The sequence below is a fragment of the Orcinus orca genome, chromosome 1, assembly GCF_937001465.1.
Source record: "Orcinus orca chromosome 1, mOrcOrc1.1, whole genome shotgun sequence".
Classification (NCBI taxonomy): domain Eukaryota; kingdom Metazoa; phylum Chordata; class Mammalia; order Artiodactyla; family Delphinidae; genus Orcinus; species Orcinus orca.
The window spans coordinates 101,178,563-101,204,858 of record NC_064559.1 but is presented as its reverse complement, the minus strand read 5'-3'; the positions used below and the strand labels follow the sequence as shown (position 1 = coordinate 101,204,858).

The window sequence follows — 26,296 nt, the reverse complement described above, 5'->3', positions numbered from 1 at the left end:
GACCTGGTCAGGGAAAGCAGTGCGTGCCTGAAGGCAGCAAGGGATGCAAAGGTGGAAAGGAGGATGTGCAGCCAGGAGAAAAAGTGAGGTATCCCCCACCATTATCCCAGACTCAGAGAACAGGAGGCAGAAGGAAAAAGACAGAAGCAGCTTTTACTATATTACATCCAACAAAACTTCGCAAGGAACAATCCTTATTGCACAGTCAGGGCCCTGGGTGGGTGAAGCATTCCCCAAGGTGGAGTGGACAGAAAGGATCAGGACCAGAGGGGCACCAGTTTTTCCTAAGGGGAGCCTGGGACTCCTCTAGCTCCCACCTCCTAACTTTCAAGGAGCTACAAACCACTGGACCACGTGGGCCCATTTCCCTTCTCTTTCTCACTGTCCATAAGAACCTCATAAGCAAGGGGGCTGTGGCTCCAGAATAAATAACTTAAAATAAAATACAAACACTAAGGTAGAAAAGCATGGAGAGCCTTGGGCTCCTTCGGCAACTCTAGGGAAGCGGGACCATCATTGGTGGGGAATGACATCCCTCCCTCCCATTCAGGGCAAAGGCTCAGTAGCTGTGTATCTTTCTAGTTGTTTTTTAAAACAAAAACTTATAAAATGACCAGGGCAGTGCAGATCTGTGGGTACCCTGGAGAGGAGTTCCTGGTATAGGATGAGGCGGAACAGAGATGTGCCAGCTCCCCCCAGGCCTCCTCCAACATCAACATGAGCACAGAGGGCAGGTTGGAGATAGGGGAATTGTGACTTTTGGTAACAGTGGGTCCCTCTTCCTGCTGCCCCCATTCAGAGCCTACGGCTCGGCATGCTTCCCAGCCTATTCCCAACTCCTCTATGAAAGCAACAGGGAAGCAGGTTATCTCTAGAATCCATTCTCCCTCACCTCCTCAGCCCAGGCTGGAGAAGGAAGCTTAAGGGTCCCTAGCATTCCAGAGGTGCTCCAAAATATTTTCGGCAGTCAATGGCCTTTGGGGTGGGCATCTGTGCCCGCCGCTGCCTCAGTTCCTCCTTGCCCGTGCTGCTGGCCAGCTTGTTAAAGGCGGACTTGTACTTCTTGTCGAAGGCCACTAGGAAAGAGGGTGGAGGTAGGTCAGTATATTAGGATTCCAAGCTTCCACACCTGGCCCCAGATCCCTAAACTCCTCAGCCCCCTGCCTGCTCCCTCACCTATGTCCACGTGGTCCTTGCCCAGAGCAGCCAATGTCAGGAATAAGATCTCACGGTAGATGCCCCTGGAGTGGAGGCAAAAGGGTATAAGTGAGATAAAGGGGGTATGGAGCCCAGGACAGACCAGGGACCTCTCAGATAGGAACACGATACCTCTGCAGGTGCAGGCCAGTGGGAGGGGGCCCTAGAGTTTCCAGCAGGAGCCCTATAGCCTTGTGCACCTCATTGAGACCGACATGGCGCAGCACGGACTCCAGCAATGCTAGACTAAGGGATGCAGGTACTGGGCCTGGCCATACCACCCGCTGGGGGATCTGGCCTGGGTGAAAAAAAAGAAGGTAGCCAGGATTATTGAGCCCTCTAAGTCTGGGACCTTCCCCTTCCCATCCTAGGCCAAATACCAGACTTACTGTGGACCCTCCAGAGCACATAGAGAGGTGGGCAGCTGTTGGGGTCAGGGGTCAGGACATCCCACAGCAGCCGCACCTGCACAGATGCTGGATCAGGCATTATCCAAGGAGATGGGGCCTGCGGGGAGCCAAGATAAAGGAGAGAGGCTCATGGGGTGGGAGGCAGGGGACAGGAAATGGACAGGCGTTATTCCAAGAGACAGGAACATTACAGGACATAGCCAAAGAGAAGAGAGAAAGGAACTCTTGTTCCCCGTGGGAATGCAAGCTCTATTGAGAGCAAGGACTCTGTTTTGTAATCTGCTACATCCCTAGTGCCTAAAACTCTGCCTGGAACCTAAAAGGTGCTCAATAAATATTGGTGCAGTGAATAGAGCAATAAATAGATGAACATTAACAAATTATTGTCTGGGTACCAGGCACTACACTAGGTGCCTTAACAACAGCCCTGTCTGTGGGGGTGGGGGGGCGGCACTTATGCCATTTTACAGATGAGAAATTGTAGCTCAGAGTAGTGAAGTGAAAGGGCCGGGAGTCAAACCAGGTACAACCAACTCCAAAGCCTGTGCTCCTTCTATAGCACTGAAGACACAGACGACTGAGAAACAGAGCTGGGAGATGAGGAAGCAGGGACCATATCAGGGAACTGACCTGGGGAGGTGGGGGGCCATCACAGGAGGCCAGCACCAGGCATGGCAGAATACTGGGCAGGCGTAGCCGCTGGAAATACCACAGAAGGTTCCAGAAGATGATGGGGTGAGCAGCAGGCAGCTCAGGCAACGCCAGTACCTCACTGCCCTCATTCTCTACCAGCGACTCCAGTTCCTTACGCAGCACCAGCGGGCTCAGATACGCCCATGCCCCACTCTCGACACGCCGGGAGGTACCCTGTCAGGCACAAAGTGGGAGGGCAATGGAGGGCATGTACCACAGCGCCATCCTCAGAGCCACAATTCCCACTGGGCCACCATGTCCAACAGCTTCTGGGACGTCCCTTGCCCTCAATGCCTACCTCTCCCCAGCACCACTGGGGCCACCCACAGGGCAACACACACACACACACACACACACACACACACACACACACACACACACACACACACACACACACTGCTTGTGCCCCTTTGGCCCAGCCCTTACCCCCACGTGTCCGTTGCAAAGCTGGGGCTCATCCAGGGCAAGGCAGAGCCTGCGGTCACTGAGCACAGGGCCTGGGCCCCCAGGGACAGGAGCATCTTTGCTGCCACTGGCACCAGCAGAGGCAGGCTTGGGGCTGGGGGCACTGCAGCGAGATAGCAGGAGGGTCAGCCCTCAGACCTCCACCTCCCTGCCCCACCCACAGCACTCGCCCTGCTTTGGGCACCTTGGTCGGGAATCAAAGGTCTGGACACTGAGTAGGGGCACAAAGGGGCAGGTGCAGAAGGGACAGGTTGTGTTGAGGTTGGAGTCATCAGGTGCCCAGCCAGCCATGATCTCCTCATCATACACCAGGGAATCACAGGCGCGGCACAAGGAGCAGCTAGACAGCAGGATCTGCAGGCAAGGAGACCCCAGGAAGCAGGCCCCTTTTGGCCTCTAGGCTCTGGAGCCCGTGCTCCTTCCCCAGCCCCTCTCATCTTCACATCCCAGCCCAGGCTCCTCCCACCTCCTCCCCAACCCCTGCCTTTGACAGAGTGAATGGGTGTGGTGCATGTGTGTGTTCAAGCACATCTGCGTGGAAGGGATTATCCTCACTTCCAGGGAAGGTGGCTGCAAGGATCCAGGGGTGTCACTGAGGCGCTCTGAGGAATGGCGAAGGCTCACGCTGCTGAGAGAAGATTCTGAGAGGTCCCACTCACTGCCCAGAGAGGCTGAGCTCTGCCATTACATGAGAAAGCATAGTTAGCCACACCCATGCTCCTCTTCACCCAGGATGCTGGCTTCAGCCACCCCTCAAGGCCCTCTCTGGGCACTCCTGGTTAGCAGCTCCTCCCCAGGCCTCCCGGTGCTAAAGTGTCTGGACCCTCCCCTCACTGGCTACCTCGGATGCAGTGGATCCAGGGCGCTCCCGTGGGCGCAGAAGGCTGTCCATGGGGCTGCGGCGGGTTGGGGGAGGCAGGTCAGGGGGCAGCTCAGGCGGAGGAACACGAGAGGCAGGGGAGCGGCGGGAAGGAGTGAGCAGCTGTTGGAGGCGGGCACCCAGCCCTCTTCGGGGGGTGCTGGCCTCATCCTGATGCCAGCCAGCCTTGGGTACCCGCCCACTTGGCCCTTGCAGGGTTTCAGTGGACTGGGTACTCAGGGCTGAGCCTGCGTCCCCTGGGCTGCCTCCAGGTGCCGGCTCCTCCCCGGTCAGGCTCAGGTCTGAGAGGCTTCCATCGTGCCAGGGCACAGGTGATCCCCGGGGTTCCAGTACCCCCAAGGCCTCTATCACTACAGGGCAGAAAAGAATCAGGGAAGATGGAGGCCAGTCCCTCCTCCAGGAACTGAGTAAACACAATTCCTGGCTGTACAGACTCTGGCACCACAGCCCCCACCATGGTGACAGTCCAGGCAAGATTCCCTCAGCGCCTACAGTGCCCACCACAAAGCACCACCCGTCCATCCTGGCTCTGGCCTTCCCCGCTTTCACTGGCAAGTGGTCAGGGAAGCTGACGGGGCTGAGGGTTGGGGTGTGGGACGAGGGCACTCACTGTGGGCCACGGCAGCCTCCACAGTGGGCTGTGCCCCTCGGGCACTACCCAGGCTGCCACTCTTCACCAGGCGCCCCGCAGGCGAGGCAGGGTCCCTCAGGCTTCGCCCAGCCCAGGTGGTCTGGCGCTGAAGGGGGCGGGTAGGGGAGGGGCGCTCCAGATAGGGCTCTGTAAAAGATAGAGAGGGGACTGAAAGGCAGCCAGCTAGAAACCCAGCCCCCAGTTCCGAAACAGAGCTCCTTAAGTGGACCTGGATTTATGGGGCTCCTCCCAGGCAGAACTTCACCTCTTTTGTTACCAGCCAAGTATAGTTTATCCACTCTGAGAACGCCCAGTGCCAGCCACTAGGCCAGCCCCAGCTCTCCACGCCTATCCCCCTGCCCGTGTCACCAGCCCCTACCCACCTGTCTGGGAGCCGCCTGCCTCTTGTGCTGCCGTCTCTGCCTCCTCCTCCTGCTTCTGACGCTGCCACCGCTGCCGCCGTTCTCTCAAGGGCTGGCGGAACTGAGCAGCCCCCAGGACCACGTTCCGGAGCTTGGCCCAGCGCAGGCGCCCACCCGGTGTACCAGACGGCCACTTGCCTTCCAGCACGGCCTGCCAAGCACAGTGCCCGTGAAGATGGCCTACTTCCATACCCTGGCCTCAGCCTGACGCCAACTGCCTGACCTGGAGCCCCAGGGACCACCTTCTCCTCCAGACATCCTGCCTAGGACTGTCCTGCCAATGGCTCAGCCGGGAGCAAGAGCCCAGAAGAGACAGTTGGCAGCTGCCACCCTGAGGGGTTCTAGAGGAAGCCAGAAGCAGTGGAGACAACCTGGATCCAGACTCTGCTGTTTATAAACTATGGGCTTTGAAGAAATCGGTTCATTTTTTGGGTCATTAGTTTCCTCATCTAAAAAACAGGAAATATAGGTTAGTATCATGGTTAAGGGCCTGAATTCAGGAAACATTGGCGTGCCTGTGTGCATCTCCTAACTCCCTAACTTACTCACTGTGGTACCTCGGACAAGTTACTAAGCCCCTGCAACCTCATGGCCTCATCTGTAAGATGGGGACAATAATCATTCCACTTCATGGGGCTGTGGTAAAGATAAAATGATTTGATGTGGGCTTCCCTGGTGGCGCAGTGGTTGTGAGTCTGCCTGCCGATGCAGGGGACACGGGCTCGTGCCCCGGTCTGGGAAGATCCCACATGCTGTGGAGCGGCTGGGCCCCTGAGCCATGGCCACTGAGCCTGCGCGTCTGGAGCTGTGCTCCGCAACAGGAGAGGCCACGACAGTGAGAGGCCCGCGTACCACAAAAAGAAAAAAGAAAAAAAAAAAAAAAGATTTGATGTGGAAAATGTATTTGGAACAGGGCCTGGCATATTGGCTCCCACTATTAGCTATCATCGGGAGGTAGCAGTACTCGCCCAACCTCCTTGTCAGGGGTATTGTGGGTGAAGATCAAAGCGGCCAAGTATGAGAAAACCGTCTGTAGGTGCTAAGGCACTAGAGGAGCACAATGGGTGACAATGGTGACAGGACCTTGTTGGATTGTATGGACCCAACCTCCAAGGAGAGGGGAGAGCGGCAGGTGTCAGGGAGCAGCATCCTTCCCACACACCTACCCGGCACAGGCTGCCATCCCCCCCCTCACCCCAAATTAGGTACCTTGTTATAGTAGCCGTAGGTGATGGTGTTGGGCACGATGCCTGCCCGCCGCATGTCCAGCATGACCCGCACGGACAACACAGGCTGCCCATAGTGTGAGCAGAGCTGCATCAACACCCGGTAACACACCTGGGCCAGGAGACGTGCAGGATGAGAGCGGACTCACTCCCAACCCAAATCCTCAAGTCTCAGCAAGCACCCTTCTCCAGCCTCCCCAATTCTCACAGACTTCACTGGCTCCTGGCAGCTCCTGGGCTTGCCTCAGAGCCACCTACCCTTCCTGCTGACCCTGCCACCCTGCAGTCTCTACTGCTACACCCTGAACATGTTCATTAATTCAGTGAATGTGATGGAGCTCTCAACTTGTGCCCGTGCTCCCCATCTGCTTTCCATGGTCACCAAGTTTCCCTCTCACAGCTCCCATGCCTGCACAAGCCCCTGGGACTGGGCGCAGGTGCCCACCTCGTCGGGCAGCACCACCTTGCGGCTCTCCATCTGGCGCAGCACCTGGTAAGCCGTTTGCAGTGCCCGCACCCTGGAGGGCGCCGACCGCACGTAGGCAGGCAGACACAGGAACCACAGCCCATAGCAGTGGCCCAGCAGGCACCGGGCCCAGAGTTCAGGCACAGCTGCTGACTTCTGCGCCATCCGCTGTGCGATCTTCATCTCCTAGGTAGGGCAGGGGACACACCTGGGTGAGTACAATGCCAGGGCAGGGCAGGTCTTAAAATAGTGTGGGAGAAACAGCACCCTCCCTGAGGAAGGGTCTGTGCACTGACGAGGCAGGAGAGATGCTGCACACACAGCCCAGGATCCCCAAGCAGAGATGCCTAGCTTGAGCTCGGGCAGGTGCCCTGGTTTCCCAGAGTGCTCAGAAAATGAAGATGAGGATGATGACAGTGGTAACAATAGCTAATATTTCATGTGCCAGACATAACTGAAACCTTCCAACAACCTTATGGGGTAAATACTATTATACCCATTTTACAGATGAAGAAACTGAAGCAGCAGCCCTTGGCCTGAGCCAGATGCCTCTGGGGGGCCCACCTGCGGGTTACCTGTTTGGTACGGCGAGGGGCAGGACTGCTGGGGGCACTACGGGATGGACCTGGCACAGGCAGAGCCCCGGGTTGCTCTTGAGGAGACTCAAACAGCTCAGCCCGTAGTTCGGGGAACCCATCGTAGCTGGAGGGGCAGAGAAAGGCAACATCAGGAGCAGTCGGCACTAAGTCAGCCCATGGGGCCTCACAACAAGTGAGGGGACAAGAGGCTCTCACCAGTACTGGGGGGTAGATTCATTGCCCTCTGGCGCCGGCGGCTCCTCGGGAGGTGTGATAAAGACAGTGAGCTCACTTCCTGACAGCTCCTCCAGCTCCACCAAGGGTGTTGGCTCCGGCTTCTCCTGCTCTGGGTGGACCTGGAGCAGGATGGTAAGAGAATGAGCATCTCGCAGGAAAGCATAGCCACAGGGAAGGAGGTAGTGGGTCCAGATTCCACCAAGGCCCTGGAGACAGAGCTGGGGGATGGAGTGAGGAATGGGAAGACAGTACGTCTATGAGGCCGGTCACGTATGCTGCATAGGCTGTGCCCTGTATAACTCCAGGGGCACCATCCCTGCCACAGATGAGATGTAGAGTGTTGATACCTGGGATAACAGAGACTGCCAAGAGGAGAGCAGAGGGCAAAGGGCATGAAGAGAAGGGATAATGCCCAATACCTTGTCAACACAAGAGTCAAAGAATTCCAGGGCAGCATGCCGAGCAGAGCCAAAAGAACATTCCTCAATGAACTGCGAGAACATCTGTGTGTGCAGCAGCTGGGAGTACAGCTTGTGGCTGGAGCGTTCTCGGGATTTGAGGAAGCCTGACAGATGAGAGTGGGGCAGAGAGGAAGGTTACCAGGGGTCCCTACCACAGGCACCCCCTTCCGAACCCTTTTCTCGGCTCCCTGCCAACTTGGCGTCCAAGGCCATCAAAGTCATCCCCTCTTTGGCCCCTCTGGCACCACTACACCACACGCCAAGCCGAGCAGCTCAGCTACCCCAGCACCACAGTCCCACGAAATCCCTCCCTTTTATCTGTTGGCACCTAGGACCTCAGACTGGGGAGTCTCCAAGGGAAGAGAGTTTCACCCATGGGGGCGGCTCACCACAGGCGTCACTGTGTCCCCACCAAGCCCAAGGCTTCCCAGAGGGCAGGGCCACAGCTGGTTCATCTTTGTACCCTTATCCCCTCTCCAAGCCCAGAAGAGCATACAGCTCAAAGCTGGTGCCCACAAAAACGTGTGCTGAGTGAAGGAACAAGAAACTGTGTGATTCCTCGTCCCCCCGGGCTTCCCCATGGAGCCCAGCCCCTGGCCACCCCTCCCGTGACCCCCGCCCCAAGCAGAGACAGGGCCCCTTTACCCTGCAGGAAGAAGAGGTTGTCGACATCACGAGACCCCTCAGAGGGGGCCTGGGTGAGCGGGCGTAGGAAGTCCCGGTAGCCCTTGAGCAGGCAGGCCATGAAGCGGAGGAAGGCTCCCTGGACCTCGCGCTCCAGCTGGGCCCGGCGGCCGCACACTGCCTCATAGTCTGTCAGCAGGAATTCCAGGGAGGCCTCCTCCTCGGGTCCAGTATATGCTGGGGACCAGGGCAGCCTGAGAATCAGGGCCAGCACCCGTAGGGCTTGCCTCAACCCTGCCCTTCACACAGAAGTCACTGTTGCTACCCCACCACCGGCAGGTCCTAACAGACCTGGTACCAATAGTAACTAAAAAGTTACCTTCAGGGACTTCCCTGGGGGTGCAGTGGTTAAGAATCCACCTGCCAATGCAGGGGACACGGGTTCGAGCCCTAGTCCGGGAAGATCCCACATGCCACGGAGCAACTAAGCCTGTGCGCCACAACTACTGAGCCTGCGCTCTAGAGCCCGCGAGCCACAACTACTGAAGCCCACATGCCTAGAACCCGTGCTCCACAACAAGAGAAGCCACCGCAATGAGAAGCCCATGCACCGCAACAAAGAGTAGCCCCCGCTCGCCACAACTAGAAAAAAGCCCGCACGCAGCAATGAAGACCCGATGCAGCCAAAAATAAATAAGTTAATTCATTAAAAAAAAAAAAAGAATTTACAAAAAAAAAAAGTTACCTTCAGGTAACAGTTTCAAGCCTCCCCAATGACAAGCTCAACCTCCCTGACATATTCAGGAATATTAACGTGACATTCGCTTCCGTCTTGCTTAAACTGGAATTTGAATTCCTCTCACTTCCACCAAATGAAAGCCTAACTCCTCTAACCTCCTCAGGTAAGGTCAGCTCCCCACAGGCCTCCCCAAACTGGAGGTTCAAGGTCAATGACAGTTTCCAGCCTCCCACCCCCACCCACGCTCCTCACTCTGATCCAGCTGCTGGTATAGGTTTGTCAGTGTAGTCAGCAGAACCTTGTAGGGTCTGCGGGGCAGGATCCGAGGGGAGAGGGGCTTCTTTTCCTCAGTGCTGTGAGATAAACAGAAGGAAGAAAGGGTGATGGGGCTCCTCGCCAGCCTCCTCCACGTTTTGCCTGAGGCTCCTTTTGAGCAGGTACACTGCATACACCAGCCCTCTCCTGCCCCCCACCTCGAAAACCCCTGGACAAGACCCAGCCCTCTTACTGGAAGAGTGTGTTGGTATCAAGATCAACACAGATGACATCCACAGGTGGGTCATGCAGATCGAAGTAACTGGAGTGGATACCCACAATGAAGGGCACGGGGGCGCTCAGCACGTCTGCCAGCACTAGCGGGCACAGCGGAATGTAGGGGCACTGCCAGTGCAGCGGGAAGATCATCTAAAGCATCAAGGAGTGAGCACCAGTGAGCAGGGCGTAGGGGCAGCAGGAGAGGGGGCCTTGGCCCTGGGGGGTGGTGCCTATTGAGAGAAGCTGTGGGAGTTGGGCTCCAAAGAAGAGCTCCTGACGGAAGCTGTATGTCCTGTAGGTCGTGCCCAAGGGTAAAAGGCTGAGGAACCCTCCCCAAGAAAAGAAAAGTAAGGAGAATCTAGGTAGGGACCGGGGCACCAGAAGGAACACTCTAGGCAAGGCAGTCTGGGCAGGGTAGCACTCACAGAGACGAGGGCTTCGCAGACGCTGGTGAGCAGGTCCGGCCGCAGTGAGTGGACTAGCAGTTTGTGCTCCGTGAGCACAGCCAGCAGCAGCGTGATAGCCAGCTCTGGGCCCAGGCTCTGCAGCAGCTGCAGGAAGCTGGCACCACTGCGGGCAATGCCAAGGTGGGGGAAGAGTCAGCAGGAGGCCTTTCCCTAGTCACTGGGCACAGACGCCACCTGGGCCCAGCCTGCATAGACCTCAACACCTGTGCCCATCTGCCTGGCACCTACCATGTCCTTGGTCATCAAAGCCCCCCCAACCTGGGCACATACCTGAGGGGCAGGGGTGAGGATACAGGCTGGCAGAGGAGCAGGTTGTCATAGGGAGACATCTGGGAGACAGAAGAGCCACAAGTCAGGATGGTGAAGACTAGCCCCTGGCAGTTCTCCTCCTCCCATCCAGCCCCAGCCTCAGCCTCAGCTCTCACCTGCACCAGGATGCGGGGTCTCTGTGGGGAAGGGAAGGGGACATTGTGAATGAAGTGGGAGATGTGCCTGGGGGAGAGAGGGGTCCAGTCAGAGGCAGACTCCCAGTCTACTTCATTCAGCCACATTTGCTCTTCTCCTTCACCTGTCCACAAGAACCTTACTCCTCCCTGAGATCCACCTCGAGAATGGTGTCAGCCATCAGAGCCTCCATTATGTACAGCATTTATGCAAATCAGAAAAGAGATTCCCTCTGGGCCTGCACAGCCCCTGGCCAGGACTTAGCTAGCAAGTGTAGCCTGGATTTCAGGCCCCACTCAGCCCCTCAGCCAGGGGCACTTTTGCAGTGGACCAACTCTCCAGCCACACACTACAGCCCCATCCCCACTCCTCTGCCCACCCAGGTCCCCCCACCCCCAGCTCCAGCCTAATCTCGTCCACCTCTCCTGGCCTCCCGAGATCCCCTCATAACCCTTCCCAGTGCCGGGGAAGTCTCGTGCTCACGCTTCCAGGGGCAGGCGGTGGGGGCCTGAGACGGAGTAGCGGTAGAGGAAGGTGAGGAAGGCGCGGAAGGCAGGGAAGGCAGGCCAGCGGGACAGCACAGCGATGGCACGGCGGCTGCGCACAGCTCGGCCCCCCAGTGCCCGGCCCCGCTCCACGGCGCTCAGCAGGCCCAGGGCCCGCGCTTGCCGCTCCGAGAGTCTGGTCCTCGGGAATGCCTCGTAGAACTGCAAGGCAGCACCGTACACCTGGCAGGGGCAGAGGGGCAGTCAGGCGGGCCCTGTGGAGCCCGGACCCCTGACCACACTCTGCACACCCACCTTATCACCAGCTGCACCCGTGAGCACAAAGGTGGAGAAGACGGGCACGGGGTACTTGGTCTGGGCAGGCCAGCACTCGATAGTGGCCCCCATGGGCAGGCAGAAGACGGGCACTGACTCGGGCAGCGGGAACGCCTCATTGTCCTCCTCTGGGTAGCGGCCCAGCAGCTCTGCACCCCCGGCAGAGTGGGGGTACCCAAAAGGAGTAGGGTCAATCAGACTCCAGGGGAAGGAAGCAGGGGATCCCAGAGACGGGCCAAGCGGCAAAGGGGAAGTGAGTTCTGTGGACACTGAAGGTACCAGCCAAGAGGCACCAGGGCAGAGGGACACAGAGGGTCAAGGGGTTGGAGAGACAGAGGGGCTACTCACCTGCCTCATACACCAGCGTGTTGGCCTTGGCCAGGCCCACCTTGTAGCACAGGTACACTGCTGGGCCCCACTGCCCCAGAAATGGCAAGAGACAAGCAGACACACAGCTAACAAAGGTTTCTGGGGTTCATTTTCTCCACCACCCCCACGTGGTCTTTGTCTTTATCACTCCCACTAATCCCAGTCCCCCAAGACGAGAGTCACGCCTCTGGGCCCCGCCCCGCCATTAGACGCCTTGGTCCTAGGATACCCTTTGTGCCCAGGGTCCACACCGTCACACAGAGATGGGGCAGGTCTCAGCTTCTGGCTCGGGGCCCCACTCACCATGCCAGGGTTGAGGTTGCGGGGCAATCGGCAGTAAGTATGAGGCGTGCCCTCGCCCTTGCTGGGCAGCACCAGGCAGAGGTCAGTGATGCCCAGGGCATGCAACCCTGCCCCCTCTGCTGCCCGCCGGTAAGTGAGGTAGGTGCGGGGGTGCCCAGGGCCTGGAGGGGCCAGGTTGGCTGAGTGGCTGTAGGGTGTCGTAGCTAGCACTTGGAAGCCAGGCTTGGGACGTTCCTTCCCCTCATACAACACCCTTGGCACAGAGAACAGAAAGAGATGTCAAAAGTCCAATACAGAGGAGCAAGACCCCAGTCCTGCTAGATCTGCCTACCTAGTCCTACCTACTCAGCCTAGTCAAACCCCAACACCAGGGCCCACTTCTCGCTGAACTCTGCCCTCCAAAATCCTGTGCCCCTCTTCTGCCCTTGGCTCTACTTCTTGATCAGTAACAACTCCTCAAACCTGCCATGGTTCTCAAGCTCATTAATAAATACTAAGAATAAAAGCTACCATTTATTGACTCTGTGCTAAGTCCCTTATATGGATTATCTCACTTAATCTTCTCAACCACGCTATGAGGAGGTATTATTTTCCCCAATTTACAGATGAGGGAAAAGGCTCAGAGGGGCTCAATAACCTGCCTAAGGTCACATAGCTAGCAAGTAGCAGCACTAGTATATGCACCCAAATCTGTGTGAGAACTAAGTACGCACAACTTCAGGCCCTTCTCCCTGGCCTGTAGCCCACTCCCTTCCCATTCCCATTGCACATCCCTCATCCCATACCCCTACCTCTCCCTGCCTCACCCCAGTTCTCCTCCCAGCCTCCCTTGGTGTCAGCATGGGTAGGTGCACACACCCCAGCTCAACGAGGGGGGGCCTGTCACGCCCCCTCCGGTAGCAGATGACTGGTTGAGTTCCACCCAGGAGCCCAGCACTGAGTTCCAAGGGGTGGCCCCCGGCAGAAGCCTGGATGCATGTGTAGCCCTGGGGCACCTCCTCGCCCAGGGCCCTAGCGATGACTGCCACATCTGTGATGGGCTCAGCTGGCCGGGGAGGGCGAAGGGGCCCACTGGGTTCAGGAACCCACGTTTCCTCAGGGATGGGCGCTCCGTTCCCTGCAAGCCCAGCTATCACGAAGTAATCCACCAGCCGGGGGGGCCGCTCCTCCGCCATGGCCCCCCCCTCACTCACTGCATCTGGAATGGTCAAGTGGGGGAGAGATGAAGCAAGGAAGGCTGGTGTTGCCATGGCAACCAGGGAGTTCCCCCCTCTTGCTTCCCTCCTCTTTCTAGTCCTTTCGAGGAAAAGCAGGATCAGTGGTCAGCCAATCCTAAACTCTCCCGCCTGTGACATCACCAGGCCCTCACAGCCCACCACAGCTCCTTAAAGAGACCAGGACCCTCCCTCTTGGTGGTACCAGCCCTCTTCCCAAAGAACCCAAACTCCACTCCACCACACACAGCTAACCTGGGCTCTGACATCATAGTTTCTGTGTCCTTTTTAAAGACTCCACCCCACTTCACTCCCTAACATAACAGAGATCACAGTCTTTTCTGTAATGGCCTGCAATGACATCATTCCTTCTGGCCATGACATCATGCCAACTACAGTCTTTTTATGGGTTTCTGGCCTTCCTACTCAAGTTGACAATCTAAGAACCTCATGAGCCAGCTAATGTTCTTAAAGAGCCCACTTCTAGGTTTTTGTGAGGACTCCACAAAACCCAAACTTTAAGCGTCTTTTTGCCAGACTCAAGTGTCCTTTTTTCCTAACTTAGCTCCACTATCTGACAAAAAAACCACTGCCCTCCAACCTCCAGGATCCTTAGGTATCCCCAGTTAAGTCCAAAGCAGAGTGGGAGACAGTCCCAGAAATCCCCAAGCCCTCCTCCATGAAGCCCAGAGACAGAAACAGGCCCACAACGGGTCTTCAGTAACTCTTCTCACCTGCCTTCATGGCCCAACCCCAGGGAGTAGGAGCCCCAAGGGTCCCGGGGTGCCCCAGGGTGCAGAAGCTGGGAAAGAGCTTGGTGGGTGGCTTGCAGCTGAGGACCGAAGGCGTGGGGGCCGCTTCAGAGGGGAAGGGAGGTGACTTCCTGAAACAGTGGAGGGGAAGCTGCAGCTCAGCGGAAGCCAGCCTATGGGTGTGTGAGTGTGTGTGTGCGCGCGTGTGCTGGGGGGGGGGTACCGTTGAAGGTGCCAACACAGCATCATTCCAAGTTGGAACCTTAGACTAAAGGACCCGGAGCAAGGCAGAGGAGGCTCAGCCTGGATCCAGGATGTACAATCCTACCTAACCTCCCACCCTTGCCAAGAGAAGAGGGGGCAAAGGAAGCTCAGTAGCCAAGCTGGCTCTCCTTAATCTGGCCTCTGGCCTCACACACATACACACACCAACTCCAGCTTAATTTAGTCTCTACCTCTGCGAGGTGAGGCCAGGAGTTAGCGTCAGCCTCCTGATTTAGCTCTGGGACACAGCCCTATGCCTCGTCCCGTGCTGGCGAATGGGAGGGAGCCCTATGCCCTATGCCCTATGCCCAAGGCAGCAGGCGGGAGCCATGAGGTTGAGACCAGCAGAAGAGCGAGTGGCCCCCATCGGCAGGACCTCCGCACCCGGGCCTCTCCTCACCGAGCCAGGGAAGAGTCCTGCAGAAGGCAGCCCTTTCTCCCTGGGGAACGCAAGGGGCAGGGGCGCCACTCCGGGTCGCAACGCCCACAAGCCGGGCGGCGGGAAGTTCGCGTTGGGGCAGAGGGCGCGCCGAGCGGGAGGAGGGTGAGGAAGGAGCAGGAGGGCAGAGAGGAGCGGGCGCGCAGGCGGCCGGAGACGTGACGGCAGCAGCACCGGCCGCCGCGTGACCCGAGCGGAGGGAGGGGTGCTCGAGCTCTAGGACCCGCGGGCGCAGGAGGGGTGCAGGGCGCCAGGGCACTGCTAGCTAACTCCGGGCTGCGCCCTCCCCTCCACTTTCACTTCCCCAGGAGAGAGGAACCGGAACCAGATGTGCAGCGCCGGAGAACAGCTGGGGGAGAGCCCCCGCCCCGCCGGCGCTCCCTCCCTTCCTTCCCCGCCCGCCGCCCCGCCCGGTCCAGCCCCTACCTGCCTGCCCCGCGACTCCCCCGCCGGCCGGCCCGCGGGCGGGTGGCTCGGAAGGCGGGTTGGCTGGCCGGCGGGCGGCGCGGCTACCCGGCCCCGGACATGTCGCACCCGACTCGGGCGCCGCTCCCGCCGGGGCGACGTGAAGGAAGAAGAAGCGGCCGAGGGCGCCGGGGCGCGGGGCGCCGTGAAGGGAGATCCGGGCGATCCCAGCGTCCCCGCTGCGCTGCGCCACGCGGGGACTGTGCTGCCGCGCCGCTCGCTCGCGCCGCACGGCCCTTCCGGCTCCTGCTGCGCTGGGGGCCGGGTGCTCCTCCGCGCGCCCCGCTTTCTCTGCTCCCCCCACCCCCCCTCCCCCCTCCCGGACCGCGGGCGCCGCGGCTCCCCCCAACCCCCAACCTCCCGGGCCGGCGGCCGTGACCCTGGCAGCGCCTGCCCAGCGCCCGACCGCCTGCAGCGCGACCCCTGGCGGCTGGGAGGGCCCCTTGCACCCAGGCGGCTTCTCACCAACCAACAATTGCCGCAGGACACTGACCCCTGAAGTCTGGGGCGCGCTCCCGTCCCACCCTCGGTCCTACTCAGACGTGGCTTTCCTGCCTGGGTGAAGGCCCTGAAAGCCTAGTTTGCGGAGACCCAGGTGGCTGCCCCTACTTCCAGGTTTAGGGCACACCGCATTCTCTTCCAGCCTAAGCCAGAAGCTCCGAGTTCTCTTTTCTGAAAATGACAAGTTTTGGAAAGAGGAAGAAAGGCCAGCACTGTAGGGTGTGGGAGAGCAGAAGAGGTGGGGGTAATGGAGAAGGGGCACTACTCTTCTGTGCTGCATGGGGGGAGAGAATAGAGGGCAGAAGCTCAGATGGTCAGAGGGCTAGCAACCCAAGCCAGAGAGAGGAAACCTCTTCAGAACAGGTTAGCACTCAAGCATCTGAATGAATGAGTGGAGAAGAGTGGGGAGGGTGAAGTGAATTCATGCATTGTGAGGGGGCAGGAATGAGACCTAGGAGCATGGGGTCAGAGGCTGGCCAGGTATCACTGCTAACTTCCAGGTCCTCTGGGCTTAAAGGGCCATAAAGAAGAGGGAGCCAACCTGAGACCTACCTGGCGTCAGTAGTTTTTAAATCCTCTCTCCTTAGGAGCCTTAGCACTGAGGCCAGCTACCCGGGAAAACTGGGATCATTCTACCAGAAAAATCCAGAGCCGAGAGCTCAGCCAGCAGTCACCTCTTCATCTCCTGACTCACTGCCAGGCCCTCAGGGTTGAGAAAGAGCAGTAACTTGTCCGGCCAGTCACAGCCCCTGTCCCCTGATGCTGCAGCAAGGCCCTGGACAGATGAGAGGGCCCGTGCCCCAAGAACTCCCTCGATCCCGACCTGCATCCCAAACAGCAGCCAACGACACCAAGGGTTTGATATGATTTTTTTATTAACATAATATATTTAATAAAAAATAATATTCACTCTGGCTCTCTCCTCCATTGCAAGGGGAAGAGTGGTGAGGAGGGGCTGGCACTGCCCACCCCTAGGCATCCGGACAAGCCCTGCCTCCAGGGCTCCCCTCTACCCCCTGCTTTCCAACAGGCTCTGACCTCCAGACAGACGGTTCAAAGTTACAAGTGCTTTAGGCCCTCCCTTGAGCTCCCCCAAGCCCCATCCCTTGTGCAGAATTCAGGGGCCACCTGGACAAACCCCTTGCCTTTTCTCATTCTTGGGATCCTCCGTTCATGTTAGAAAGAGGATCTGGGGGCAGAGAGTGAAGTCTCTACTGGCCAGGGGGAAGGGAGGAAAGGGACAGTGATGGGGGACAGGGCCAAGAAGAGGGATGTCGATGAGGTGCCCTCACTGCAGCCGGTCACTGCGGAACGAGTCCTCCACAGCAGGGTCAGGCAGCAGGGCACAGGGGTCACTCAGCATGTTGAGCCCCTCCAGGCCCAGAGGCTCCATGCGCAGCTCCTCCTCCAGCCCCAGCCCCAGCTCCAGCCCAGCTGCTGACACCTCAAAACCGGGCACTCCAGCCAGGGCCGCTGAAATCTCCTTAGAGAAACCGGGGGAAGGGTCTCCTGTGTGGGCAGAAGAGATGAGTGAGGACCCCATGTCTTGCGAACTCTCCCAAGACCCCCTCAGTCTCCTGCTGTGCCACCAAATGTATCACGCCCTCCTTCCATCCCCCATCACCACCCACACCTCTTACCTGTGAGGATGATGTTAGGCCCTGAGCCATGGCGGGAACAGTGGGTTAAGTTCTGGTGGTTGAGGGCATGGGGGTCCTGGGGGCCACTCACTGGCCCCTCACCGCCTAAAAATCCAGGCCCTTCGGAAAAGCCAGGGGGATCCAGCGCCAGGCTGGTTGATGGGTTCTCCATGCTGAACTGCTCCAGCTATGGACACACAGACAGGCCTTGAGAAAGTAGGCTTCAGAACAGGGTGGTCCTGCCTGCCTTTGCCTAGCTCTGCTAACACATCCTCTTTGCCCAGTAATATTCATACACCTCCCCCTACCCCACCCCGCTTCCCACCTCCACCATGGGAACAAAAGCAGAGACGGCGGGAGATGGCCACAAGCACAGCGACAGAAGTGAGCACGGGGCCCAAAGTAGGTGTGGGCACCGTACCTACTGGGACAGAGCATGCGCGTGCCAGGAAGACAACGGGTCAAAGCAGTAGTCATCAAAGAGCAAGCTGCACGGAGGTAGCTGGGGGAGAGGGGCAGGAGTCGGGGTCAAATGCAGGAAGAGAGGAGCCCCAAGTTGGCGGTACTGTGTTACCTGGGGGCAGGTAAGAAGGCTCTCCCCCACCTAGATCTCCCAGTTCAAAATGCCCCCCTCGATACCACTCAGGCTCTTTTGGCCCACTCCCAGCCCCTCCCCTGCTTCTGAGCTAGGGACCCGGGTACTCACGTTCCCCAGGCTGAAGTCACTCATCGGCCGGTGGTAAGACTGTTGCCCATGCCCACTGGGGCTGGGTGGGTACAGTGTCCCATAGTGCAGCTGCCTGCCTGGGGGCTGCCCACCGGAGGGCTGCACTGAGCAGGCCTGAGAGGGCAGCCCTGGCTGCTGCAGAGGCTTTGGGGTGGGTGGCTGGGTGGGCAGAACCAAACTTGGGGGACTGTACGGGTATGGAGGCAGCCGCTGGTCACTGGGCAGCTTACTGGTGTCCAGGGCGACGCCCTGAAGAAAAGCAAGGAGAAAGGGGGAAGCTTACCCCTCAATGTGCCCCCTGAGAGGAGCTCTTTGTCAGGGCTTCCCACCCTTTTAAGCTGCGACCATTGTCAACACAAACCCAAAAGCGTTCCATTGGGCATCGCTGGGGTGCAACTACTCTCAAAAATGCGTCTCAGGATGAAAGTGACTGAGAGAGGTTAACACAAGGATAATTTTGAATCCACTCCAGGAGTCAACTATTCCTAAACCTTGGTACTTTAACTACTGTTAGTAATCAACTACTTGTGACACACCTCACAAGGGACTGATCACACAACAGTGACCTTGAGAATGGCTGTTCTAAAGCCTTGAAGAGGCCAGAGGGACTGTGAGAGGAAGGAGGGAGGAAGGAGGGAAGCTAGGCTTTTAGTCCAAGTTCCCAGAGAGCAGAGCCCTTGCTGGCCTGACCTCAGTCTTTCCTACAGAAAAGGGGACCTGCATAAAGATGGAACATAGAACACACATTCCAGGGAAGAACAACAGAGAAAGAAAGGGAAAGTAGGGGAGAGGAGAGGGGAAGAAGAGCGTTAGGGTGAAAGAAGGGGAGCAGAGAGAACAGAAAAGGGGAGAAGTATGGGGAGGGAGGGAAGAGCTAAGAATGTTGACACTGAGGAAAAAACCCTAAACCAAGAATTTTTAGTAATGGTCCCAACTCTTCCCTAACATGCTGTGTAAACTTGGACAAGTCACTTCCCTTCTGGGCCCCAGCCTCCTCATCTGTAAGATGAAGGGACTGGGCTCCATCCTCTGACAGTCTCTGACTCTATGAAATCTATGAAAGAAGGAGAGGAGATGGGAGAGCGGATGGGACAGGATGGAGGCAGGAGAAAAAAGACAGACAAGGAAAGAAGGATCGGAACAAAAAAGAGAGAAAAGGGAAAGGACAAGCTATCATTTGTCGAGCATGCACCCGGGCTAGGCATGGTGCTGCGTACTTTCCGTATGTGATTTCCTTTGATTCTTACATTGCTGTCCTGGTTTTACAGACGAGGGTGCTGAGGCTCAAAGAAGTTAAATAACTGTCCAAGGAGACTGCTAGTAAGAGGTGGGGCCAGGATTTGAAATCAGAAAACTTAACCCCAGGGTTTGTATTCTTAAGCCAAGAGGAGACAAGGTGGCTAAGAGTGGGGCAGGCAGAGGACGGAGGAATGCAAGGGGATGGATGACAGCAGGAGTACAGGAGTTAAGAAGAGGTATTTGAGGAAAGCAGGGTGGGAGGGAGAGAACTTGGCAGGAGAAGGAAGGGAAGGGAGACAGACATGTAGGGAAGGCAGCCACGCATACCTGAGTGATGGAAGACAAGGTGGGTGACATTGTTGGCGAAAACTGTTTGGGCAGTTGCTGTTGGGACCTTCTGGCGTCGGCTGGGCCCGCGGGCAAACTCAGGGGACTGAGGGGCACACGGCGGTGGCGGGGAGAGGCCCCAGGGGTAGAAGCTGGGTAAGGGGGGGCACCCAGCACCGGAGATGAAGCAGAAGAGGAGGAAGAGGAGGAGGAGAGGGCCGGGGCGCTGAGTGAGGGGTGACCCAGGGAGGTGGTGGACAGTGCATGGCGGGCCAAGGAGGAGGCAGGCAGTGAGGGGTGACTGTGGGAGCCCTGGAGCTGGGGCTGAGGACTGCTCAGGGAAGCCTGGAGGTTGGGATTGCTTAGGGAAGACTGCAAGGATGGGTGGCTGAGAGGTGAATGAAGTCCTGTAGGCACAGACAAAAAACCAGAGATGCCAACATTACTGATGGGAACTGGGCCCCTTTCTGCCCAGAATGGGTAGCAGTGGCCAGACTATGGAAGTGGCAACACAATGTCCTCCCTACTCTGTCCCTGACAGTCAGGATGGCATTGCCCGCTTGGGGGTTGCTCTCCATCTTCTTTCTAGGAAAAGCCACACCTACCAGTTCTCACTGGCAGAAAACTGCTGTGAGGGAATCCTGGGGTACACAGGTGAAGGGCTGGTGTGGGCAGTCACAGGAGAATCCCAAGGTGCTCGAGCCTCCCACCCCTTCGTCCCTCCAGCTAGACAGCACCCCAGGGACACACAGCCAAGACAGCCACTCACCTGGTGCATCATAGCCTGGGCCCAGGCCCAGGCCCCCGCTGATGCCCAGGTGGGTCATGGTGTGGGTCAAATTGGAGGTACTGTTGCCCCCACTCAGGCTGGGGTAGACTGTCTCCTCTGGGTCCAGGGGGGTGGGCAGCGGTGGGGGAAAGTGCAGGTTGGTGAGGTCAGGTAGGGAGCCTCCCGTGTTCATGGCAGGTGGGAGGACAGGCACAGTGGCAGGCTGGTCAGGAGATGGAAAGATGCTGGGGAAGGAGAGGAAAAGATGTAAATGGGGATGGGGGGCAGTGGTCAGGGAAGGGCAGAGATCAGCCCCCACATTTCCCTTTGCTTCCCTCCTCCACCCGCTCAGCTGACCTCCGAGAGATACGTACTTAATTCCAGGGACTTCACAGGACCGAGGTCGGGAGGAGGATGAGGACAGCTGAGGAAAGAAGGAAGAAGGTGGCAAATGAGGACAGAGCTCAGTGGAGGACCCTGAAGACCCGTCCCATGGAAAGAAGAGGGACAGTGGGCCACGCCTACCTTCTTAGCATCCCATGGTTTCAGCAAATGCTTGTCATCTGGCAAGTTCTCCTCAATAGCAGGGACTTGAAAGAGAAAGACTGGTGATGAGAGGGTTGAAGAAGAAGGCAGGACAGGAAGCAGACGCAAGTGGAAGGGCTCCCACCCCCTGGCCCTGAACAAAGCTCCCAACACCAGCCCAGAGATTCTCTGGCATTCAGTACCCGCACATATCAAATGCGGTGAGGAACACATACCTTTGGAGTCCATTTCGCCATCCAGAAAACCTGCAAAGGATACGGCGGAGCTGGCTGCAGTGCCCACTTGCCTACCTGCTTCAAACAAAAGCTCCACGGCTACTCCCTCCCCTGGGACATGGCCACTTACCTCCCCGGCGGCTGGGCAGGACGCTGGGGGGTGCAGGGCCTGGATAAGTGTCCTGAGGGCTGGGGTTCATCACACTTGTGTGAAGGGCAGAGTCAGAGCTTGTCCTGTGGGGGGAAAAGAGATGAGCTGCCACCTGTGACAGTCTTCCTGGTCCTCATGCCCTGCTCAGTAGGGGAAAACACTAGCTGGGCTGGGACAGGGTGGGGTGAGAGAGCAGGGCCCCAGAAACTACAGATAAGAAGAGATGTGGCCTAAAGAAGGCAAGGGCCATCACCTGTTAAGTGCAGATGGTAGTCGAAACAACTGCCCCTTCTCTGCAGGGAAATTGCCCCAGGGCATTGTCCTGGGATGGAAAAACAAAGTGATGAGGAGGAAGGCTAGCAATGGACCAGAGGGCAGGCATGGGGGTTGGAAAGTGTGGGGCAGCCAAGAGGGCTGGGCACCCAGGATCATCATGCCTCTTTCTTTCTGGTTCTGCTGATATCTGTGATCCGTGAACCCTCTCCCCAAACAACCTAGGAGATCTGGAAATAACTCCTCTCTGCCAGGACAAGCTGAATAGGAATCCTGGAGCCCAGCCACTGTGCTGGGTGTAAGTCTTAGGGATGAGATGGACAGGGGAAGGGTTCAGAAATCTGAATGCCAGAACACTGCACCTGGCACCCACTCTTGACAGGAGGCAGCCATTTTCACCTGCCACCCTACCATTCTCCCCTCCCCCCACACACACCCCAGCTGCCATTAGTCCTGCTCTGGCTGGACTGGGAGGCTTGGCCACACGTGTCAACATGGCCAAGACTGGACTCTGACCCACCTACTCCACCTACCCCCACCCCTCCCAGCCCTGCCATTACGGGAGGAGGTACTGCTGAAAGCCTGGCCCAGCGGGCCCAAACCCAAGCCCAGCTCCCGCCAGAGACAAGTCAGAGAGTGGGCAGGAGATCCTGCCCGCCCTGGACACTGACCTCCGCCAGCTGGACTCCGGGGGAGGAGATAAGTAGGCAGGACTATAGGGAGAGCTGTCAATGTGAAGAGCACCAGTTAAGGGAAAAAGTGAGGAGGGGGTGGACGGGAGAGAGACCAGATGAGAGAAAAATAACAGAAGGCAGCAGACGAGTTGTTTCAGGAAACAAACACCTTTCTCCTCCTCTACAAGGGGCAACAATAGGGGCAAAGAATGGAAGAGAAAAAGGAGCTGGAAAATATAGGTGAATATCTAGGCAGGGTTTGGGGGAGACAGGTCTGTGGAGGTCTCTGAGACTGAAAGCTATGAACAGAAATGTGAGCAGGAGGGAAGCAAAATCCCTGTGGCATGAGACATATCACGGAGCCCTGCCTCTAGCAGCCAACAGCAAGCTGAAGTGAGGACGGTCAGAGATGGAGGACACAGTCTCAGGAGGCGCAGCTCCCTGTCACAGCAGCCAGTGCTGAAACACGCACCAAATGTCACTTTTCAGGGAACCTGGGTAAAGGAGAGCTCCCGCAGGATGGCACTGGACAACACTTCAGGTCCCTTTTCCTACCATGAGTTCCTGAGGAACCCCACCCCATTGCCCTCCAGACTCCGCAGCCCCTCAGTGAAGGATATGTGGCGGGGGTAGCGGCGAAGTGGGGACACCATTCTTCGGGGATCTCGCTGCACCCGTTCCACCAGCCCGTGGTGCCGAGTGCTCCGGGATGAATCCAAAGGGGAGTGGAGGGGGCTCTGCCAAAAGAGACAGGCAAGTCAACAGAGGGAGGTGCGTGAGAGCCTGCGCTCCCCCAGCTGGTGTCCACTCACCTGGAACTCAGCCAGGCCACAGCCAATCTGGTTCACGTTGGGCAGAGAGCCACCATAATGGGAGCTCCTTGTGTATGCCAGTCGCAGTTTTTGGGCCTGTAACTGAGACATGGAGGACAAATGGGAATGTCAGGGAGGGTCCTGAGCACTGTTCCTGTGGCCATCCTTGCCATCCCTGTCTCCAGGACATGCTACTATTGCTGCTGCTTTTAAGAGATCTGCCAGAAGAAAAGCCAGTACTGGGGAGGAGGTCCACTGAGACCTGGTGCAAACAATCTGCCCTAGCTCTTCCTCAGGCTGCCCCCATCAATGCTATCACTAATGCCTGGCATCACCCTGCCAGGTGGAGCCTGATACTCTGCTCAGGGCCTGTCCTAGTCGGCATCAGTCTAAACAGAGTCCCTGAGGGGTTGCCAGGAGCCCCTAGGCTAGTCACATGGGTTAACTCCTGGGGAAGGGTGCCTATTAGGCACCTCTGCTTTCCCTTCCAGATGTGTCCAGGACTAACTGGAAGACAAGGGAAGGGCCACAGGTGGATGCCATAGAGCCATAGCTGCCAGCCTCTTTCCTCCCCACTCTGGAGGGCAGGCACAAGCTCCTGGGCTCTGCCATTTGCCCAGCCTCAGGAAGGCTACACAGAGCCTGTACCTCCCAAACTAGAAGAACTAAGGAATGATGGCTCTTCGAACTGGAAAAACAGTGCCAAAACAAAGAAGCATTCTTCTACATAGTCCTAAAGCCCCTGAATTGGTAGGGGAGCCTGGAGAATGGGGGTGAGAAAAGCAGTAGCCCACTCCAGCCTGGCCCAGAGCTGTCTCCTTGGCCTCATCCTCACTTTGGGGAGATACGTCTGGCACCGGAGTAAGACACCACAACCCTCAGCCTGGCATGGTTTTAGTCTGCCTAAAGGTCTCATGTCCCTCTGTGAGAGGTGAGCACCTACTTCTAAGACTCAGCTACTGCCACCCCAGCCAAATGAGACCCAGGGCAGCTGATGAGTGGTTAAGATTCTAAGAGCTTCCAGGGGTCACACCGTTGTGCATAGGGCAACAACAGAATTGACTTTCTGTTCCAAGAGGTCAGTCCAGTGAGTTTAGCAGGCACTATGCTGACCTTTGGGCCACTTCAAGACTGCTACTAATATACATGATAACCCCAGTTTCCAGGAGTATAGGCCCCAAAGGCCACATCTGCCTCAAATGAGACTTCCCAGCTGGCCAGATAACAGGCTGAGCTCCAGGTCTCTAATCCCTAGCTTTAGACTCTTGGGTCCCCAGGCCCTGGACATGTATGCCCACTAGATTTTTTTATGTGCAGAAGAAAAGTTACCCAACAGGGGCAAGGTGAGTGGAGGGGACCTTTTGACAGACCAAGGCACCACAAAGAAAGAAGGCCCAGTTTTGAGCTTTTGTTTGTACCTATAAGCCCTAAGATCCCACCATTCCTCCGTTGTCAGATGGAGGTCAGCCTCTGGCCCACCTTCCTGCCTCTGCCCCCACTTTGATCAAAAGCTCCTAAAGGGGGGACAGTCCACAGTTAGATCATGGTCCTCACGGCAGCTAGAGGGGGTTATGCACACACACACACACACACACACACACACACACACGATTTGCTTCCCCACCTAACTTTCTCTGTTCTGACTCCCAAAAACTAGGACACATGGTCTCTAGAGACTTAAAAGAGTAAAAAACACAAAAAAGACTAACAGAGTCAAGGGAGACACACACAAAAATACAATCAGAGTTACAGTCATAGGCAGGTTCAATCAAAGGCAGTCAGACGAGCAGAAAGAACTTTGAAATGTGGTATTTATGTTCGGCCATCCATCACCCCTTAAATTCCTTCTAGCTCCCTGCCATAAGGGATCACTGCAATATCCTCACCTGCTGTTTTGAGAATAATGTGTCCCTAAATTAGGACTGCATACCAGCTGGGCAAACTCCCACCCCTCTCTCTCTCTGACATCCAGCCCTGGGAAGCAAGAAACCAAGATCAGGGGGCTTCAGAAGCAACGCCGCCAGGATTCCTTCTTTCTGGAACTTCCCAGGAATGAATATTCCCTACACACAGAAGACCCTCCAAGGCACCCCATAACTGACCCACAAAACAGTCATCTCTCTAGAAAGTTCAGCTAACCATCAGGTTCCACATAACCTATAGCCAACTGGTTACCCTCTTTCAAGATCCAAAGCCCTATCTCTCCTCCAAGGCGGCCAGGGCAAAATACCACCAGTCTGTGAGCAATGGACCTCACCTTCATTCACGTCAGGAAACCACAAGAAGTATTTGAAAAAGGAAGCAACGGGACGGGACGCAGGAGGGGACTTCCTGGCCCACTATACCCAGCGCTGCCGTTCAAACCACTCAAGGGGCCCTTTCCCGGAGATACTAACTGCCAAGAGTAGCACAACAGGGCAGAGGGACCAGATGAGAGGAGATCACCAACTGAGAAGAGCCAGACTAGGGCAAGCAGGCCATCCCCCAACCCCATAACCCGACATAGAATATGCTTCAGCAGAGTCCCTGAGAGAACTCAATCAGAGATGCACAAGGACCACCCACCTCCTACCTCCGCCGGGCTTCGGGGACCATCTCGTCTCTCTGTCCACTCCTGCCTCACTTTCTCAGTTCCCATTCGTTCCCAAACCCTCCAGCCTATCTGGAGTTTCGACCTCCTCCCGCAAAACCCGTCTTCCTGCCCCCCGGCCCTCCACCCGTGCCTCCCAGACGGAGGCGCCCGCTACCCCGGCCGCGTTCCGCCTCTTTCGCTGCGGCTCCCGCCCCCGCCCCGCCTCTCGGCTCCCCGTTCGAGAAGTGCTCTGCTCCGCTCCCGCTTGCCGGCGCGGCCCCTCACCCGGGTGGAGCCGATGTCCATCATCACCTCCTCGAAGGCCGCCGTCTCCTCGGCCTGACGCTGCTTCTGCAGCGCGATCTTCTCACTAAACTTGCGCGGATTGGAAGCTGAGGCCGTGGCCGAGCCGGGCCCGTTCGCCCCCGACGTCGCCATCTTCCTCCCCCGTCCCTCCCCGCCACCCTCCCAATACAAGCCACGGCCTGCGCCGCGGGCCCCGGCCCGGCTCTTCCAGCCGTAGCCGCCGCCGCCGCCGCCGCCGCCGCCGCCGCCGCCGCCGCCGCCGCCGCCGCCTCAGCAAGCACCGCGAACCCGGCCCCAGCCTAGCCCTGACCTGCTGCGCGCGGGGACCGCCGGGAATTATAGTTTGTTTACGTGACTCCTTCGCAGCCGCAGTCACGCAATACGGGAGAGGAAACGGACACCATTTCCCAGCTGCCCTGTTGACTCCGTGAACTGGGGACTTT

General features: G+C 57.6%; 3 protein-coding genes across 14 annotated transcripts; 1 reads left to right on the top strand and 2 right to left on the bottom strand.

Moving 5' to 3' along the window:
- Positions 1 to 133: 133 nt before the first annotated feature.
- On the bottom strand, positions 134 to 15,207 carry DENND4B (DENN domain containing 4B). 9 transcript variants are annotated; one of them, XM_033414443.2, is made up of 29 exons: positions 15,063 to 15,202; positions 13,916 to 14,064; positions 12,826 to 13,165; positions 11,968 to 12,220; positions 11,644 to 11,713; positions 11,275 to 11,444; positions 10,958 to 11,202; positions 10,456 to 10,522; positions 10,301 to 10,359; positions 9,989 to 10,133; positions 9,538 to 9,713; positions 9,282 to 9,382; positions 8,312 to 8,527; positions 7,625 to 7,770; positions 7,185 to 7,324; positions 6,966 to 7,092; positions 6,370 to 6,576; positions 5,908 to 6,036; positions 4,660 to 4,849; positions 4,256 to 4,423; positions 3,604 to 3,995; positions 3,321 to 3,443; positions 2,950 to 3,119; positions 2,727 to 2,868; positions 2,238 to 2,474; positions 1,587 to 1,704; positions 1,330 to 1,495; positions 1,177 to 1,241; positions 134 to 1,076 (listed from the first exon to the last, which is right to left on the bottom strand). In XM_033414443.2, the coding sequence occupies exons 2-29, from the start codon at positions 13,923 to 13,925 to the stop codon at positions 931 to 933; spliced, it is 4,518 nt and encodes a 1,505-aa protein (XP_033270334.1). In that variant the 5' UTR covers positions 13,926 to 14,064; positions 15,063 to 15,202; the 3' UTR covers positions 134 to 930. The 9 variants fall into 9 exon arrangements, with proteins under 9 accessions (XP_033270334.1, XP_049559460.1, XP_049559464.1 ...); XM_049703503.1 differs by having other exon boundaries at positions 13,916 to 14,060; positions 15,063 to 15,181; XM_049703507.1 differs by having other exon boundaries at positions 3,607 to 3,995; positions 13,916 to 14,060; positions 15,063 to 15,181.
- On the top strand, positions 14,965 to 16,514 carry LOC117198357 (collagen alpha-1(III) chain-like). Its single transcript, XM_033414463.2, has 2 exons — positions 14,965 to 15,696; positions 16,190 to 16,514. Exon 1 carries the CDS (start codon positions 14,965 to 14,967, stop codon positions 15,598 to 15,600), a length of 636 nt encoding a protein of 211 aa, XP_033270354.1. The 3' UTR covers positions 15,601 to 15,696; positions 16,190 to 16,514.
- Positions 16,460 to 26,108, bottom strand: CRTC2 (CREB regulated transcription coactivator 2). Of its 4 annotated transcripts, none has more exons than XM_049703546.1 (14): positions 25,833 to 26,108; positions 22,976 to 23,077; positions 22,787 to 22,900; positions 22,161 to 22,225; positions 21,470 to 21,538; positions 21,196 to 21,299; positions 21,066 to 21,095; positions 20,830 to 20,894; positions 20,679 to 20,728; positions 20,305 to 20,549; positions 19,536 to 19,942; positions 17,949 to 18,218; positions 17,243 to 17,429; positions 16,460 to 17,111 (listed from the first exon to the last, which is right to left on the bottom strand). In XM_049703546.1, exons 1-14 carry the CDS (start codon positions 25,983 to 25,985, stop codon positions 16,891 to 16,893), a joined length of 2,082 nt encoding a protein of 693 aa, XP_049559503.1. In that variant the 5' UTR covers positions 25,986 to 26,108; the 3' UTR covers positions 16,460 to 16,890. The 4 variants fall into 4 exon arrangements, with proteins under 4 accessions (XP_049559503.1, XP_049559507.1, XP_049559508.1 ...); XM_049703550.1 differs by lacking the exon at positions 25,833 to 26,108 and adding an exon at positions 25,541 to 25,699; XM_049703551.1 differs by lacking the exon at positions 25,833 to 26,108 and adding an exon at positions 24,394 to 24,412.
- Positions 26,109 to 26,296: the final 188 nt, after the last annotated feature.

Excerpts from the sequence above, each read along its gene's own strand:
- LOC117198357 (XM_033414463.2), top strand. The coding sequence starts at position 14,965 with ATGTGCAGCGCCGGAGAACAGCTGGGGGAGAGCCCCCGCCCCGCCGGC.
- CRTC2 (XM_049703546.1), bottom strand. The coding sequence starts at position 25,985 with ATGGCGACGTCGGGGGCGAACGGGCCCGGCTCGGCCACGGCCTCAGCT. Across the intron at positions 21,096-21,195 it reads CCTGCCCAGCCGCCGGGGAG|GTTTTCTGGATGGCGAAATG; the intron begins GTAAGTGGCCAT and ends TATCCTTTGCAG. Across the intron at positions 20,895-21,065 it reads TGGCGAAATGGACTCCAAAG|TCCCTGCTATTGAGGAGAAC; the intron begins GTATGTGTTCCT and ends TTCTCTTTCAAG.
- DENND4B (XM_033414443.2), bottom strand. Across the intron at positions 2,869-2,949 it reads ACCTTTGATTCCCGACCAAG|TGCCCCCAGCCCCAAGCCTG; the intron begins GTGCCCAAAGCA and ends ATCTCGCTGCAG. Across the intron at positions 1,705-2,237 it reads ATGGCCCCCCACCTCCCCAG|GCCCCATCTCCTTGGATAAT; the intron begins GTCAGTTCCCTG and ends GGCTCCCCGCAG.